General features: G+C 58.8%; 1 protein-coding gene across 5 annotated transcripts in view; it reads right to left on the reverse strand.

Moving 5' to 3' along the window:
* ACAN (aggrecan) overlaps positions 1–18,146 on the reverse strand; it is a 54,903-nt gene that overhangs the window by 15,023 nt on the left and 21,734 nt on the right. For 3 of the 5 annotated variants that reach the window (XM_051839800.3, XM_051839807.3, XM_070053294.2), the window contains exons 5-13: positions 17,828–17,955; positions 16,513–16,806; positions 14,979–15,377; positions 13,941–14,115; positions 13,394–13,521; positions 11,736–12,029; positions 10,425–10,640; positions 4,184–8,245; positions 3,352–3,462 (exon numbers count right to left, since the gene is read on the reverse strand). In XM_051839800.3, the coding sequence (XP_051695760.3) occupies positions 3,352–3,462; positions 4,184–8,245; positions 10,425–10,640; positions 11,736–12,029; positions 13,394–13,521; positions 13,941–14,115; positions 14,979–15,377; positions 16,513–16,806; positions 17,828–17,955 (5,807 nt within the window). The remainder of the gene's footprint in view (positions 1–3,351; positions 3,463–4,183; positions 8,246–10,424; positions 10,641–11,735; positions 12,030–13,393; positions 13,522–13,940; positions 14,116–14,978; positions 15,378–16,512; positions 16,807–17,827; positions 17,956–18,146) is intronic. The other 2 variants (XM_051839801.3, XM_051839812.3) reach the window with 1 other exon arrangement.

The raw sequence follows: 18,146 nt of genomic DNA on the forward strand, positions 1-18,146 counted from the left end.
CTCCTGGCTTCAGACTGGCCCAGCTCCACCCATTTTAGTCATTTGGGGAGTGAACCAGCAGATGGAAGACCTCTCTCTCTCTGTCTCTCCCTGTCTCTAACTCTGAATTTCAAATAAATATATCTTTTTTTTAAAAAAACCTGACCAGTTCCAGTTAGTTTCTAGAATATGCTTCATTAAGTTAAAAAGTGTGTGATCATTGTTTATACTATTTCAAGTCTTTCATATTTTAAAGGTTGGTCTTGAAGGCACCCTGAATATCCTCCTTGCTAAATCTGCCTGTGGACTTTCTCTGTCAAGTCAAGGTGTAGCTTGTATTTTCACTTGCAAGCCTCTATTGCCACTGGCTTCGAAAGCATTTCTCTCCCAGGGAGTAGTTCAGCTCCTCTAGAGCTCCAACTCTAGTGAGTGAGAAGCAGCAGAAAGAGGTGGCCACACAGCCCTGGGACCACCGGAGGCTGGCGGGGCCTGGGCCAGGACCACGGTTCCAACCTCGCTGCATGCAGGAATCACTGGGGCAGCTGAAGCAAAACGAAACGAAATGAAACACTTCTTTTTCTCTCTCTCTCTCTCTTTTTTCTTTTCTTTTCTTTTCTTTTCTTTTCTTTCTTTCTTTTTTTTTTTACAGGCAGAGTGGACAGTGAGAGAGAGAGACAGAGAGACAGGTCTTCCTTTGCCGTTGGTTCACCCCCCAGTGGCCACTGCAGCCGGCACGCTGTGGCACCACGCTGATCCAAAGCCAGGAGCCAGGTGCTTCTCCTGGTCTCCCATGGGGTGCAGGGCCCAAGGACCTGGGCCATCCTCCACTGCCTTCCCGGGCCACAGCAGAGAGCTGGCCTGGACGAGGAGCTACCGGGACAGAATCCGGCGTCCCGACCAGGACTAGAACCTGGGGTGCCGGAACTGCAGATGGAGGATTAGCCTATTGAGCCATGGTGCCGGCCACAAAACACTTTTCAAAGCATCCCGGATGGTTCTAGGCTGAATCGGAACCCCAGGGCCCGGTGCTGCTGCTGCCACAGGTGAGGAACAGAGCAGTCGTGCCTGGGAAACCACACAGTCTGGATGTTCACTCAACAGTTATTCTGAAGTCCAAAGTACTGATTAATAACTTATCATGAGGCCAGCGCCGCAACTCACTAGGCTAATCCTCCACCTGTGGCGCCGGCACCCCGGGTTCTAGTCCCGGTTGGGGCACTGGTTCTGTCCCGGTTGCTCCTCTTCGTCCAGCTCTCTGCTGTGGCCCGGGAAGGCAGTGGAGGGTGGCCCAAGTGCTTGGGCCCTGCACCTGCATAGGAGACCAGGAGGAAGCACCTGGCTCCTGGCTTCGGATCCGCACAGCGCCGGCTATAGCGGCCAGTTGGGGGAGGGGGGTGAAACAATGGAAGGAAGACCTTTCTCTCTGTCTCTCTTTCGAGTTAGAACTCTGCCAGTGGAAAAAAAAAAAGAAAAGAAATATTAAAAAAAATAAATTATCATGAAATTGTTTATGGATACTGACTGAACAAGATGAGAGCAACCGTCAGATGTTTTCTTTCTAAACTAAATACAGCCTCTAACCTCTTACAAGGTGGAACTTTTCCCCTGAGGAGTCAAACACTGCCTCCGGACCATGCTGTGTTCCCTGCCCACAGCCACTGGAGGACACAGGTCCCAGTCTGACAACCTGTGGTTCCCGGCTCCAGCACCAGAAGCAACAGGTGCTTGTGCAGAACAGGCACGGCCCGAGCTGCTGCTGTAAGCATCGGAACCACGAGCTGAGTGAACCTGGGAGCCCAGGCTTGGGCGGGGCTGGTCCCTATCGCCGGCTCCTCAGCCACACGGGGGCGGGAGACCCCCACGGCGGGTGGGACCCGCTTGTTACATGGCTCTTCCAGCCAGGTGCTCTCCACAGGTGATCTTAACCTCACACCAGTAGTTCTCAGCCCTGGCTGCACATGGGAGCCTCCTGGGAGTCGTGAAAACCCAGGGCCAAGGCCATGGAACCATTCCAATCAGAACAGGAGGGTGGGTGTAAAGCTGAGAACCGCCACCCTGGGTCCTCGTACACGGACAAGGAAAGTGACGGCTGGACTGAGCGATGAGCGACACCTGCTCCTGGGGACGACCCCCACGCCAGCTCTGCAGAGTCTGGCTGCAGCTCTCTGAGACCAGCGCAAGCGTAAAAGAAATCAGTGAGGACATCGTGTCTTGATCCAGTCCACGGATCAAGATGAGTGACAGGGGTCAGGGCGAGTGCTCGGCCCCTCTGCTCAAATGGAGGTGACCACCAGGCTGTCCCAGAGGTATCTGGGAAGGAACTGTGGGAAAGAAGCCTTTGGAAATCCACCTGGTCACAGAGAGGCAGTCCCCAGCACAGCACAGTTCAGGCCACTGTCATCACTTGAGTAAGGTCGGGGTTCCAAGGACATGAGTTTTGCTATAACTTCTGACACCAGAGTCACACCTCTGCCTCAAGTACCAGGTGGAGAAGGAGTTGCCCATCTGGGGGGTACAGGAGAATTGGGGTTATAGTCCCCGAGTCAGCATGACCCCTGGAGACATTGCTCCTGGCCACGAACCCAGGGCCTTCCTGGGTCCCAGCCCCCATATGTGGGCGGCCACCTCCCCTCACAGCTGGTCACTTATACACATGTGGCACTAGAGAGGCTATGCAAGGGTGTACACACACCCAGGGCCCTTCCTGGTAGACAGCAGAAAGGCTACAGAGGGCAGATGCCCACAGGGCCCACCTCAACACAGGGGCTTCCCCAGGATTCATTTCTTTCAGTTTTTCCATTTGTCCTGGGAATCAGGTCCTTTCCTGAAAGATCTTGGGCCTTGAATTCTGGATTTAGGAGCTGTGGATAAGGGCCCTGGGTGGTGGAGAGACCTAACCCAAGACTATGAGCTTGGAGGAAAGTGGCAACTCCTTCCTTGGGAGGACCTCCAGGCTCCTCACCTACCCAAAAGGGTCCTGGGCTGAGGCTAAGGACAAACAGGCTCCAGAGGGTTGGTGCCCAGGGACTCTGCTGTGGGCTCACGACTTCCACCCCAACACCTCTCCTCCCCCTGCCTCTCCACCTCTCCCCACTTCCTCTCCTCCCAGTCTCCTGCCCCTCTCCTCCCACCTCTCCCCTGCCTCTCCTCCTCCCTCTCCCTCACCTCTTCCCCCACTTCTCCCTCTTCTCCTCCCCCTCTCCTCCCCCCTCTTCCCCACCTCTCCCTGCCTCTCCTCCCCCCCACCTCTCCTTTCCACCTCTCCCCCACCCCCGCCTCTCCTCTCAGCCTCCGCTGAGCTCTGCCACTTCCTCCTGCTGTACTCCAGCCAGTGCCCCCACCCTCACACCTCATGGCCCACGAGGGACTTACCTATGTCACAGTACTCGCCAGTGTGGCCAGGGGGGCACAGGCATGTGACGCGTCCCTCTGTCTCCTGGCAGGTTCCAGGGCCACAGGGCTCTTCAGCACAGGACCTGGGGGCTGTGACCCCAGGGAAGAGGTTGAGCATCAAGAACCCAGCAGCCTGGGGGCGGCTGCAGCAGGAGGTTCCCACACTCCCCTGTGAGGCTGGCTTTGGGTCAGCCTGTCTCTGAGGACTCAGTCCCTCCTTGGCTCCTGGCCTCCAGCACTGGGCGGGGGAGTCCGCCTGTGAAAGCTCTCCCAGCCCAGAGACAGGTGCAAGGGGTCCCAAAGCCAAGAGCAATGGGAAAGCAGCAACTGCCTGCAATTGTGTTGCAGTGAGACAGTGACAATACGACAGGGGTCCCTGTAGACTCAGGGTCTGAATCAGGACATGGCCACGGTGACCCTTTGCAGCTCCTTGCACTGTGCAGACCTCAACTGCAGAGTGAACAGTGGGTTCCCGCTCCCCAGGGTGCACCAGCAGGGTTCTAATGCTGCCTACACTGGCACCCTCTCCCTCCTTGTGCAAAGCACAGATGGTTGGATCCACACAAAAACGCTCCTGTGTGGGAGTCCACTGGAATGACAGCAATCACTCATCTTTGCAAGCGCACCATGTGCGAGGGGTGATGCTGAGTGCCTGCGTTTACGCTCTGCTGACCCTTCTTAGCTCCCCTGCAACTACAGGCTCAAAGAGGCTAAGAATTTTGCCTGAGGCTGCACAGCCTCCCACTGCACTACAGCTGCCTGTAGGCTGAATTTACCAAAGCACCTTAGAGTAAACGCGTCCCAACAATACCTGCTGTGGTTGGCCCTGGTTCACCTGGCGTGTCTGCAGAGGCTGGAGAGGCGGCTGTTCCAGCTGTGTCTTCTCCTGAGTACGAGGGGCTTGAGGACTTGGTCTCCGGCCACATCTCTGCAGGACGCTGGCTGTGCTGGATCCACTCGGCCTCTGGGACATTGGTGACAACATCCACCGGTACCGGCGTGCGGCCAGATAGGTCTCCACTGACTTCAGCTCTGTCCTCAGAAGCTGCGGGAGTGGCCAGAGGCAGGCCTGATGTCTCTGTACCTATTTCGTAGCTGGTGGTAGACTCTCCACTCACTTCCTGGGATGCTGAGCCCTCCCTGGGGCCTTGCTGAGAGGCCAGAGAGCTGCTGCTCACCTCCAGGCCCGAGGCTCCCTCACCAGCAGCTTCTCGGAAAACAGAGGTGATTTCACCAGAATCAGGGGACCCAGAGGCTTCTCCACTGGCGTCAGGTGCAGCAGCTGCCTTCGTCCCAGGCTCAGCATAGGCAGATGTCTCGCCGTGGGATTCTGGGACGGAGGATGCTTCTAGTCCAGACCCAGGGAAGGCTGGTGCAGCTCCACTCGTGTCCCCAGATGCAAGGGCTTCTCCACTGGACTCAAAAAGCTTTGGGACGTGGGTCATAGGGGGTCCTTGGCCAAGTTCTTGAGAAACAGTTGGTCGAGTAACACCCTCCATGAACTCAGAAGTGACTAAAGTAACTTCTGGCAGTCCTGAGATGTCCCCACTGGAGCTTGTGGCTGCAGAGGCTTCTCCACTCACATCAGGGGTGCTGGGAAAGTCCCCACTAAAATACGGGGTGCGTGGTGGCTCCCCACTGGGTTCCACCAGCCCAGACTGTAGCCCACTTGGGTCCAGAAATCCAGAATGGGCTCCAGACACATCCGGCAATCCAGAGTGCACACCGCTGAGTTCCAAAATGTCTGAGGGCCCTTCTGCTTCTTGGGCTGTTGGGGCCTGGGTTACGGATTCTACCAAAGTTCTGTCTACTAGAGAAACAGTGGGGAAACCAGACGGAAGTCCACTGCTGTCAAACACTCCTGAGGGCAGGCCACTCGTGATCTCAGTCCCAGAAGCTTCTCCACTGACCTCAGCTACTCCACTTGGTGAGCCACTGACTTCCGGAGCCAAGGACGTAAACCCACTTGAGTCAATTGTTCCAGAAGACTGTCCACTGACATCAATGGTCTCAGGCGTGCCTGACAACCCTGTCTCCCCAGAAGGGAAGCCACTGAATTCCACAGACCCTAAGCCTTCTTCTTCTCTCAGTGTAGTAGGTGTCACTTCGACCACACTGGTGTCCACAAAGGCAATGCCAGAAGATTCACCACTACCACTTGTGGCTCCAGAAACCAGGTCAGGGATTCTGTGTGTCGTCCCGCTGAATTCTGGCAGACCAGATGGCTGCCCACTGGGCTCTCCACTCAGATCAGTTATGCCGAATGGTGGACCACTCCCAAAAAGAACTCCAGATGCTTCTCCACTGAGATCCGGCTGTCCAGAGGACAATCCACTGACCTTGGTCACTCCAAATGCTTCCCCACTGGTGTCGGGGAACCCTGATGGCTGTCCTCTAACAATGAGTCCAGATGCCTCCCCGCCAACGTCAGCTTCACCACTAATATCAGCTCCACTGGTGCCCCCACTAACGTCCAGCTCACTGGAGGGAAGTCCAGATATTTCCCCTGCACCGCTGATGCCAATGGTCCCCCTCCCTTCCAGTTCACGTGCAGTGGTGGCTGTGACCACTTCCACCAATGGAGTATCTACCAGGGAGACAGTTGGGAACCCAGATGGAAGCCCACTAAAGTCAGGCAGGCCGGAGGAGGGGCCACTTCCCAGGTCGACCTCGGAGTACTCTCCACTATATCCCGAGGGAAGGCCACTTGTTTCTGGAATTTGCCCACTTCCTAGAGTTCCGCCAAAGTCCAAAGCTCCAGATGCAGATCCCACCAAGCCATCTTTTCCAGAAGACAACCCACTGAGGTCCCCAACTCCAGAAGTTAAGGTCTCTAGATCTTCCCTTCCAGGAGGGAGCCCACTGAGGTCCCCAACTCCTGAGGCAAAAGTCTCTGGAATCTCTCCTCCAGAAGGAAGCCCACTGAGGTCAGTCCCAACCCCTGAGGCAGATGTTTCTAGAATCTCTGCTCCAGAAGGAAGCCCACTGAGGTCAGTCCCAACCCCTGAGGCAGATGTTTCTAGAATCTCTGCTCCAGAAGGAAGCCCACTGAGGTCAGTCCCAACTCCTGAGGCAGATGTTTCTAGAATGTCTCCCCCAGAAGGAAGCCCACTGAGGTCAGTCCCAACTCCTGAGGCAAAAGTCTCTGGAATCTCTGCTCCAGAAGGAAGCCCACTGAGGTCAGTCCCAACTCCTGAGGCAAAAGTCTCTGGAATCTCTGCTCCAGAAGGAAGCCCACTGAGGTCAGTCCCAACTCCTGAGGCAGATGTTTCTAGAATCTCTGCTCCAGAAGGAAGCCCACTGAGGTCAGTCCCAACCCCTGAGGCAGATGTTTCTAGAATCTCTGCTCCAGAAGGAAGCCCACTGAGGTCAGTCCCAACTCCTGAGGCAGATGTTTCTGGAATCTCTGCCCCAGAAGGAAGCCCACTGAGGTCAGTCCCAACTCCTGAGGCAGATGTTTCTAGAATCTCTGCTCCAGAAGGAAGCCCACTGAGGTCAGTCCCAACCCCTGAAGCAGAAGTCTCTAGAATCTCTCCTCCAGAAGGAAGCCCACTGAGGTCAGTCCCAACCCCTGAGGCAGATGTTTCTAGAATCTCTGCTCCAGAAGGAAGCCCACTGAGGTCAGTCCCAACCCCTGAGGCAAAAGTCTCTGGAATCTCTGCTCCAGAAGGAAGCCCACTGAGGTCAGTCCCAACCCCTGAGGCAGATGTTTCTAGAATCTCTGCTCCAGAAGGAAGCCCACTGAGGTCAGTCCCAACTCCTGAGGCAAAAGTCTTTGGAATCTCTGCTCCAGAAGGAAGCCCACTGAGGTCAGTCCCAACCCCTGAGGCAGATGTTTCTAGAATCTCTGCTCCAGAAGGAAGCCCACTGAGGTCAGTCCCAACCCCTGAGGCAGATGTTTCTAGAATCTCTGCTCCAGAAGGAAGCCCACTGAGGTCAGTCCCAACCCCTGAGGCAGAAGTCTCTAGAATCTCTGCTCCAGAAGGAAGCCCACTGAGGTCAGTCCCAACCCCTGAGGCAGATGTTTCTAGAATCTCTGCTCCAGAAGGAAGCCCACTGAGGTCAGTCCCAACCCCTGAGGCAAAAGTCTCTGGAATCTCTGCTCCAGAAGGAAGCCCACTGAGGTCAGTCCCAACCCCTGAGGCAAAAGTCTCTAGAATCTCTCCTCCAGAAGGAAGCCCACTGAGGTCAGTCCCAACTCCTGAGGCAAAAGTCTCTGGAATCTCTCCTCCAGAAGGAAGCCCACTGAGGTCAGTCCCAACTCCTGAGGCAGATGTTTCTAGAATCTCTGCTCCAGAAGGAAGCCCACTGAGGTCAGTCCCAACCCCTGAGGCAGATGTTTCTAGAATCTCTGCTCCAGAAGGAAGCCCACTGAGGTCAGTCCCAACCCCTGAGGCAGAAGTCTCTGGAATCTCTGCCCCAGAAGGAAGCCCACTGAGGTCAGTCCCAACCCCTGAGGCAGAAGTCTCTGGAATCTCTGCCCCAGAGGTCACCCCACCAACCTCAGTAGAGCTGGACCACTGAATTCTGTCTTCATCACCTGAGGCCAGTCCACTTCCAATAGGCAGGCCTGATCCCACTGTGGGGGTGAGACTGCCAGAGTCCAGCTCTCCAGAGGGCAAGCCACTTGCACTGCCCCCCAGGGGCTGCCCAGTGGGGCCAAAGAGTCCCGAAGCTTCTCCACTGCTTGTGAGGTCGCCACTGATGTCGGGGGGCACAGATGTCACTCCAAGACCTGGCAGCTCAGTTTCCCTGGCCACCAGCGATGAGGGTGTGTACGGCCCCTCGGAGGCAGAAGGCATTGCGGCTGTGGAAAGACCTTCCGTGGTCCCCTCGGCTGCCGTGCCAGTGGGAGGCCACGTGGGAGGGATCCCTGAAAAACGGAAGAAGGAAGACCAGGTGTGCATTTGTTAACTCTGCCCCGTTTTAAGCTAATCTAAAGCAGCTGGACTCCATTCCTTCGACAGTAAAACTTCTCTCTCAGGTGCTCAGCTGTGTGTCGACTTGTTCTACTGGAACTGTGTAATGTCTTGGGAAGGCAGGGAGGGCAGAGGGGCTCCCCCAGGACCCTCAGGGCTGCAGGCTACATTGGCTGCGCCTGGTGAGGCTGGAGGTGGGGGCCTAGCTGCCACCTAGGACAAAGAGGGCGACCCTCCAAGTCCTTCCACGCTATCGGATTTCCAAAGGGTGGGGCGGCTGAGAGAGAAGCAAATTCCCAGCCTGAGGCAGAAACTCTGCTGGGGCCAGGACCCCGTGTCCCCTCAAGTCCTCGGGTAATACTGGTGCCGGCCAGAGTGTGGGGACCCTGGATCTCAACCCATCCCTGTGAGGTGGGCAGTGGCAGGGGGTGCTGTTTGTAAACCATTCTGATGCCCTGTTACAGAAGACTTAAAAACAGAGGAAAAAGCAAGCCCCACCACTTTAAATAATCGCTGCTATGTGATCTTCTATCCGTCTTGCTTTCCTGGGCGTTTAACAATACCCAAGCTGAGTGTCGAACCTCGCATGTACCCTGGGCCTTATTTTCCCAGGTGAGCACCTGAGCACTGAGGTGTAGGGAGGGAAGAAGCCTGGAAAAGCACTTTTCACTTTGATCATGGAGTGCACCCACCACACGGGGTCTCCAGGAAGTTCACAGAAAATGCATATTATGAAAAAAAATTGTGTGTGAATTTCAAATACTTTGGCACCAGAAAAAAATTAACTTTTAATTCCATTTCCCCGCAAGCTTCAAAACTTCATTTATTTGTTTGTTTGAGAGGCAGAGAGACAGAAAGCACTCCTACTCACTGACGCACTCCCTGAACACCTGCGACGGCTGGGACTGGGCCAGGGCAGAAGCCGGAACCCAGAGAGTTAGTTCAGGTCTCCTGGTTGCAGGAAACCAAGTGCTTCAGCCATCACCTGCAGCCTCCCAGGTGCATATCAGCAGGAAGCTGGAATCGGAAGCAGAGCTGGGACCTGAATGCAGGCGCTCTGGGATGCAGGCACCACTGTGCCAGATGCCACCGCAACTCACTTGTTTTTAAAAATCAAGCCAATTTACAGCAGAAGATGTGGAGTGAACAGCACAGGTGGTTCCAGACACAGCTGCCGTCAGCCAGGCAGCCAGGAGCTGAGGGCTGTGGGGCTGTGGGAGCCCCGCCCCATGGGGAACTCCCTGAGGGTGGCTGCTGGCTCCTGCCACACCACAATCGCACTCCAAAGGGGAGTCTGTTATTCTTGTCCTGGGAGGGGTGAGAAAGGGCCTGGGCAGGTGTGGCAGTGGGTGAGGTAGCTGGGCCAGAGTCTCACCTGCTTAACAGATGCACCCTCACCTGGCACAGAGGAGCACCTGGCACAGCTGAAAAACCTGGGACCGAACTGGAGGGGAGCTCTCAGACCCTCCTGTCTTCAGATGCACGTGCACTCGGGGAGCTGACTGGCACACACACCACTGTGCCTTGCTTTCGTCCAGCCTGACCCAAACCGGGAGCCACAGAAGACAAAAAAGCTGCTGTGGTCAGGGCCGTTTGAGGCACCCTGCATGCACCCTCCCCTGGGAGACGTGCAGGGCACTTGGGCTTCTGTGAGGCTGAGACAGAGTCTGCAGAGGGCGATTCTGGTGACGTCAACGAGCAGCATTCCCCAGAGCTTGGTGGGAACAAAACACTTTCTCCAGCAAAGTCTGGGGATGCGGCTTTCACCATGTCGTGTCCCATCTGAGGCTCTGGATGGGGATGCCTGGCCCAGAAGAGTGACAGGAAGGAGGAGAAAGACGAGGAGCCCACAGACCACAGTCACCCCTCCTACACCTGCCCCCACCCTGGTTCTTCCCCTGTTGGGAGATCTCCATGCAAGAGAAGTTAAAGAGCATTAGAATAGGGTTGTCAGTGCTGGAGGAGAGACACAGAGGCTGGGTAACTGGATGTGTGTGCAGGAGGAACGAAGACCAGGCCCTAGAGGCCAGCAGAGGTCTCCCAGCTGGGTCAAGGCTGGGAAAAGCAAGCACAGGTCCCGGGAGAGAAACGACCCACCACCGGCAGACGGGGGCAAAGCCCAGCCACACCAACCTGGGAGCAGGGAGGTGCCCACTGGGCTGGAGGCTGCTTCCCATCCTGTCTGGTTTCCTGGCTCAGTGGCGAAGCCGGGGACTGCGGTTCTCTCCTCTGCCCTGGGGGTGGCAGCCACGCCAGGCCCCACCTGGGTGACAATCCAGTCCTCCAGGCCAGATGCAGGTGTGGCTGTGCCACCCTCCTCCGGCCCTGGGGAGGGTGCCTCTGAAGTACCTGAAAGGAGTGGGGAGGGGTGGGACTCAGATGGGCAGACCTGCCCCCTCCCAGCCCAGTGTGGGGCTCTCTGTCAGCAGTCAGGGTGGTGTTGCTCTGAGCGCTGTCTGTGTGCAAAGCGTTGTATCTCAGAACAGTCTCCCCCATGCCATAGGAGGGCAAACTGAGGCAGCGTAGCCCGCAGAAGCAGCAGGTGCCAGATTCCACACACTCAGCCAGTGCCCAAGGCCGCCTGTTCTGGACCAAGCCAGGGGTTCTCAGGCCATCATTTTGAGGGGTGATGTCAAGATTCAGTGGCAGGGTGACTGTGCTGGTCTCATGTCTCTGCAGAATAGCACCCAAGGGTGGGGAGTGGCAGGCGGTGGGAGGGGCACTGGGGCGAGCACCTCATCAGACCCCCTGGGGCAAACCCAGCTTCTCGAGGCTCAGCCAGAGGCACTGTTTTCTAAAACGAAAACTTCAGAGGTGACCCTGGGAGTCTCGGGGTTTTACTTCTTCAACTTTATTTGGAAATAATGACAGCTTCACAGGAAATCGCAGAAACACCGAGTGTGGGTGTGAGATATACAATACAGCCCATGCCATGACTCCAACCTGTGTTCCGGGCAGCAGGCCTGGAATCTCCATGGACGCTGCTGTGAGAACCTATCCGGTCAGAGCCCAGCAACACATGGCCACACCCTGGCCATGCCCACTGCTGTGCGAGGACATCACTCTGAGCCGTGTGGCCACGCCCACTGTCGTGGACAGCTGCCTATCTTTAGCCTGGGTCAATCAACTCGACAGGTGCGTGAGCAGGGCTAGTGGATCTGAGCAACTCCTCCCAGCAGCATTTACGAGGAGAGAACCTGCACAGGAGCGCGGTGCTGACACCGTGCTCCCAGTTCATGCTGAGAGCGGCTCCCCCAGGCAGAGGAAGAGAGGCCCAGGCCCATGCCCAGGTCACACAGTCACTCAGATTCAGCTCTGTCCGAACCCGGCGCCCAGGTTCTCACCTCTCTCCCCAGCTCTGGACGACTTTGCCTTGTGGTCAGAGCCTTACAGTGCGCCAGGACGGGGAGCCCAGATGGCCACTCTGGGCAGAGGAGGACTCACCTCGGAAGCAGAAGGCGTGGTGCCGGGACAGTGGGTCCGGGAGGCCCGTCTGGTTGGGGTAGAGGTAGACGGTTCTCACACCGGGTTTATCCCCACCGCAGGCAGGCCGCGGGGTGACGATGGGGTAGCGGAGGCTGCCATCGGCCAGCCAGCCTGCATAGCACCTGTCCAGACCACGGCTCCACGCGGCATAGAGCTGGCCAGTGGAGGCCAGCGTGGCGTTGTGGGATTCACAGAACTCCAGTGCTTCCTGGAAGGTGAACTGCTCGAGGCGCGTGGCAAAGAACACCTCCCCTGGGGGCAGAGGCAGAAGTGAGGACCCTTGAGGGACGCCAGGGCAGAGCTCTTCTCCCCCGCCCAGGGGACAGGGCAGGGGGTGGAGGGGACCCTGGGAGGACGCTAGGGTACAGCTCCCCACTTCCCCAGGGGACAGGACAGGAGGTGGGGACGCTGGGGGGACACTAGGGCAGAGCTCCCCACTTCCCCAGGGGACAGGGCAGGAGATGGGGACCCTGGGGGAACACTAGAGCACAGCTCCCCACTTCCCCAGGGGACAGGGAAGGAGGTGGGGACGCTGGGGGGACACTAGGGCAGAGCTCCCCACTTCCCCAGGGGACAGGGCAGGAGGTGGAGGGGACCCTGGGGGGATGCTAGGGCACAGCTCCCCACTTCCCCAGGGGACAGGGCAGGAGGTGGGGACCCTGGGGGGATGCTAGGGCAGAGCTCCCCACTTCCCCAGGGGACAGGGCAGGAGGTGGAGGGGACCCTGGGAGGATGCTAGGGCAGAGCTCCCCACTTCCCCAGGGGACAGGGCAGGAGGTGGAGGGGACCCTGGGAGGATGCTAGGGCAGAGCTCCCCACTTCCCCAGGGGACAGGGCAGGAGGTGGAGGGGACCCTGGGAGGACACTAGGGCAGAGCTCCCCACTTCCCCAGGGGACAGGGCAGGAGGTGGAGGGGACCCTGCAGGCCAACACCAGGGCGCAGCTCCCCACTTCCCCAGGGGACGCTAGGAAACAGGTCCTGTAATCAGCTTCCCTCCTTCCCTCCTTTCTGGAGCTGCTAGTCACATCTGGGCACCTTCCAGACCCCAGGAACCTGCTCAGGCCCACACTCATCACAAGCACCGTGGGTGCTGTGGACCACCCCAACCCTCAGAACCAGTCCCATTCGATTTGGGGGAAGATGCTCACATCTACTGAGCACCTACTTGTGCCAGGAACTTTTCAGACAAATCTCACTGGATGCTCAAAAAGCCCCTGATGTGGACGTAAATGAGTCCATTTTCTGGGTGGGGAGCTGAGGCCCGAGGGCTGAGTGATCATCAGGGCCCCAGCGTGAGTGAGGGCAAAGTTGAGATGTTTCCAGAACACCTACACTTCTAAAACGGGGTTCAGCAGAACAGCAATCTGGTGACTTCCACCAAAATTAAAAGGAATGAGACAAAATAAAGGTCTGTGGGGACACGTGCTTGGGCAGTGTCAACCAAGTTTCTGTGGCGGGACTCACGGTGACGGGAGGTGGAGTGGGGGCACCCCGGCCAGTGTGCAGGGCGTCTGGGGGCTCCTTTCTTACAGGTTCCCCTCCACCCAGACAAGTGTTGGAAGCACGGTGAGGGGGTCCCCCTGCCCCGGCATCGCTGCCCATCAAGGCCCCGTACCCTCGAGCCTGTCCACGTAGCAGTAGACATCGTAGGTTTCTGACGGTGGACGCACACCGTAGGTCCTGACCCCTGGGCTGCTGTCCTTGTCGCCCACACAGGGAGTCCGTGGGCTCACAATGGGGTATCTGCAAAGGAGTGGGGGAGGGGAGGATGAGGTCTATTCTGGATGCACTCGGACGTGGGCAGCATCTTCAGGGGTCTGACAGGGCTCAAACCAGCAAGGTGACCCTGAGCCGCTGGGGCACTGCCTGAGGGCCCCTGGGGGATCCTGGCTTCAGAAGGGAGCCTGCCACATCGAAGGGCCCCCGGTGATGCTGGGGAGGAACAGAGGTCTCTGGGGGAGGGGTCATGGCCGAGAGTTTCCCGTCCCCTTGTGTCCTGCGCTGTCCTCTTAGAAACGGCCTCAGTGTGGGGGGAGGTGTGGGAGGGGTCACGGGGGTGTTCAGTCGACAAGGCACTGGCTGCCTGCCGAGCGGGCGTGGGGCCGGGCTTGAGCCTGATGCTGGAGGGTTTGGGCAGAGGGAGGGGCCGGCCCACACCTCACCTGACGGTCTGGTCCTGCAGCCAGCCGGCATCACACTGCTCGTAGCCGGCCTCGTAGGCGGCCTGCAGCTGCTCCGCCGAGGCCATGGCCGCCCCCGTGCGCAGGCAGGCCTGCTGGGCCTCCTCGAAGGTCAGTGAGTAGCGGGTGGGCCCCGGGCGGTAGTGGAACACGACCCCTAGGTGGAGAAAGAGGAGGGGGTCAGGCTCAGGCACCCACCTGACTCAAAGCCTAGCTCCTCTGTTTGGACAGAACTCCCACATGGTGGTGGTGTCCACCCGTCTGTCTCAGGGCCGGGGACACCAGCAAGCCCTCGTCGAGACCACACCAAATGTCCTTCCTGGTCATGGATCTGGGTCTGGGCAGCAGCTGAACTCTGCCACTCTGGGACAGCCCAGTCCCCAGATACCCCCCAAGCGCTGGGAACACCGCCGTCCTTGGGCAGGGCTAGAACTGGCCGGCAAGCTTTGTGGGCCGTTTGGCTTCTGCTATGAGGATCTACTACAGCTTTCTAAGTTGGCCTGAGACAGCACATCCACACACGAGTGCCTTGTTCCAGAAAAACCCCTCTGTGGACACACGCATATTTCCACGTCCAACACTATCTTCTGTGGGCTGCACCCCAGTGCCGAAGGCGGCTCTGAATCCCCAGGCCACGCAACACCAGCTGGATTCGATTTACTGGCCTCGCCTTGCCAACCCTGGCCTGGAGAGCCAGAGCTGGAGTGGCTTCAGGGTCACCCAGCACAGCGGCTCTCTGTGGCTCCATTCTGTGGCAGTGTGCGGCAGGATCAGGCAAAGAGGCATGAGGGCCCCAGCCCCGGTCACTCGGACCTCCACGGTCCCTAATCTGCCTGCCATTCCTGCCAGTCCCCGTAAGTGAGTTTTCAGGTAGCAAAGGATGTAGGCGTGGCTTGGGGGGCATGCTCTGTCTCATGGCTGGAGGGCAGGGCTTGTCCCAGGTCCCAGGTGAAGGTGGAGGCACAGCCAGCAGCCCCCCACCCTCCTGCTGTGGTATACCCCCCAAGGGGGAGGACTTACCCCCTGGCAAGCGTGGCTGTCCAGGGACCTCAGCCACACCAGGGGCAGCGGTCACCTGCACCACCAGGTCCGCGCTAGTGAAGGCCGTGGCGGAGCTTGGGCCAAGGGTGGCTTCGTCAGCAAAGCCACGGGGCCGGGTGGCCTCTTCAGTCCCGTTCTCCACCCCGGGGAAGGCGGTAGCCCCAACGCCAGGGGCGAACGTCTCCTCGGGCTGCGGCGCCGTGGGGGAGACGTCCAGCACCGGCTTCGCAGTGAGGACCACGCTGCCTCGGGCTTCGCCCTCAGTGATGTTCCGGGGCACAGGCAGCTCCACGTCAGGCCAGGTCACCGTCTGGACCGTGATGTCCTCCTCACCGCCCACTCCAAAGAAGTTTTCTGGGATGTCCATGAAATCTTCGCCTGGGAAAGGGCAGACGAGCTGCAGCCACTCGGCCTGGGGCTGCCCACGACCTGCCCTGCTTCAGTGCCCACAGGGGTGAGTCTGAAGAGCTGCAGGTGCAGGAGCCCCTTTGATAAACGCACAGCTCTGATGGGCTCTGGGTGACTGACATCCCGCATGCGAGGCCTGCTTGCACGGCGCTGCCTAGGGAATGGCTCTACCTGCTCAGTACAGACACAACATTTTCCCAACTCCTTTCCAACCACAGGTGGAATCCATGGGTTTGGAACCTGCAGCTACAGAGGGGCAGCTGAGTTCACGGCCAGGAACCCAAGCAGCGGGTGCCACCCAACATCCCTGCCCGGTCAGCACCAGCCCTCACGTCCCCTGTTTGTGGGCACCTTGCTGGCTACTGGAGGCCCCAGCTGTCCAATAAGACAGTGTACGTCAGCTAGCAGGGAATCTGTAAAACCCTGCAGAAGACAGAGTGGGTGAAACTGATGACGGTGGCACTGGAGAACCGTCTGGCATAAACAGGCGGGCGATCGGCAAAGACAAAGCTCGTGAGCCTGACACTGCTTCCAAAGGCAGGTTAGAGCGCCGACACATGAGTAGAGGCTTCGGGGGAAACCCGACATTTCTTCTACCGCAGCCTCTTCCTGCAAAGGGGCCTGTCCAGGAGTTACCCGCTCCAGCAGGAAGCCTGGCACCTCCTCATCCACGTCACTCAGAGTCTTTTCCTCCAAGACTTAATTATAACCAAACTGTGTTAAGTATGAAATACCTACCTAAAAAACCTAGTCCGACTTCCCCATCGCCCTTCAGGCTGTCTCTAAGTGCAGCTTAGCAGGGGGGCGGGGGGGGGGGGGCGGGGGATGAGCTCAGGGCCCAGCACTGGGGAAGCAGACTCGGACGCTCACAGTGCCATCCTGTGCTGATGCCCCGACAGGGGCAGGCGGTCTGCAGTCTCCCTGTCTCCCTTAGCTCCTGCGGGGAGCCAGGAAAAACGGAGCAGGAGCTACAGTCTCGAGGTGTAGGTGCCCAGAGGCCTCTGGAAGAGGCAAGGAACCAAAGCCTCCTTTCCAAGGTCCCGTCTTGCCCTGAGCCCCAGTGTGGATGGTGTGCACCCCTTCCTGCCGCCAGGCCCAGCCCCACCTGTGTAGCAGATGGCGTCGTAGCGGGACGAGGGGTCGGGGTAGCCAGTCTGGTTGGCGTGCACGTACACGGTCCTGACACCCAGGAGGTTTCCGCCGCAGTTGGGCCGGGCCTTGGAGATGGGGTAGCGCACACTGCGGTCAGCCAGCCAGCCGGCGCTGCACATGTCCATGCCGGCCTGCCAGGCCAGGTAGAGCTGGCCTGTGGTGGCCAGGCGGGCGCCCAGCCGCCGGCACTCACTGGCTGCCTCCTGGAAGGTGAACTTCTCTGGCGACGTTGCGTAAAAGACCTCACCTATGAGGGACAGAGTCAGCAGGTGAGGGTCTCCCACCCCCAGATCTTGCCTTCACCCTCCACACTCCACCCTGTCCTGGTGACACCAGTCGCCAAGGCTGGACACCAGGAAAGAAGCAGCCACAGGGAAGGAGGGGCACAGGTGGAGTGAAGTGGAGTGGGGAGCAGTGGCACAGTGACTCCAAGTCTGACGGGGCTGGCGGTACCGGCCACGGCGCAGTGAGACGCCAGTGCTGCTTTAAAGAATATGCCCACAAACCCAACAGGGAGTGCGCCAGGGAGGAGTGGGGGTGGAGGCACTGGCTCCTGAACACAGATCTGGGTGTCCCCATCTCCTGGTGCCTCTGACGGGTGGGTGGGGCCCTGGGTGAGGACACACAAGGGGCCGTGGTGTGAGCCACTTGTGCTTCTGCCCCCCGTGAGCCGCTTGTCAGCCACCTCCTGGGCCAGGGCTTCGAGGGCAGGGGGTGGGTTCTAGAACTGTCCCAAGAGACAAAGGCATGTGATGGGGAGGGGTTGTCCCCACAGGCCAGGGGAGCTCCCTGGCCACGGTCAGCATCCTTTACAAACCAGAGGACAAACTCAGGTTCCTCCCTGCTGCCCCCATTCTCTCCAAGGAACCGCAGCAGGCCCAGAGCAGACTGGGGACTGGCAACAGGAGGTCGAGAGCCCGCTGGCCTGGAGCTCACACATCTGATGAACCCACCCTGGAGCAGCCTCAGCGGGGATTAGCTGGGTTTTGGGCTGACAAGAGCAGCCAGGGTCCAGGCTGGAAGGGGCAGTCCCAGGGGAGAGACTTCCTGCTCCAGTGGTGACATGGCTGCAGCTGCTTGTGGGCCACCAAGACCCTCTCCAAGTGGACATGAGGGGTCCAGATGTGACGGCACCCCCCACCACACGGCAGTGCGATGTCGGGGCATCAGGCCTGAGTCCTGCCCAGAGGAGGCCCTGTGAGTGATCCTGGGTGTGGGTGCTGGGGCTGCTGGACAGAGCAGGGTGCCCCCTGAGGAGGCAGCCTCACCCTCCATCTCCTCTGCGAAGCAGTACACGTCATAGGTCTCGTTGGTGTCCCGGATGCCGTAGGTTCTCACGCCAGGGAACTCATCCTTGTCTCCGTAGCAGCCTTCCCGGGGTGTGTGGATGGGGTACCTGCCAGAAGCCCAGTGTGGGGTGACACCCAGAGTCTGGGGAGAGCCCGGGGTGTGTGCCCGGGGTGTGTGGATGGGGTACCCACCAGAAGCCCAGCGTGGGGTGACACCGAGTCAGAAGCCCAGTGTGGGGTGACACCGAGTCTGGGGAGCCGGGGAGCGTGCCCCATGTCCTGCCTCTCGTGGGAAGAA

This window comes from Oryctolagus cuniculus, chromosome 12, assembly GCF_051225735.1.
Source record: "Oryctolagus cuniculus isolate XC-2025 breed Fujian yellow rabbit chromosome 12, ASM5122573v1, whole genome shotgun sequence".
In the NCBI taxonomy this organism is placed as follows: Eukaryota; Metazoa; Chordata; class Mammalia; order Lagomorpha; family Leporidae; genus Oryctolagus; species Oryctolagus cuniculus.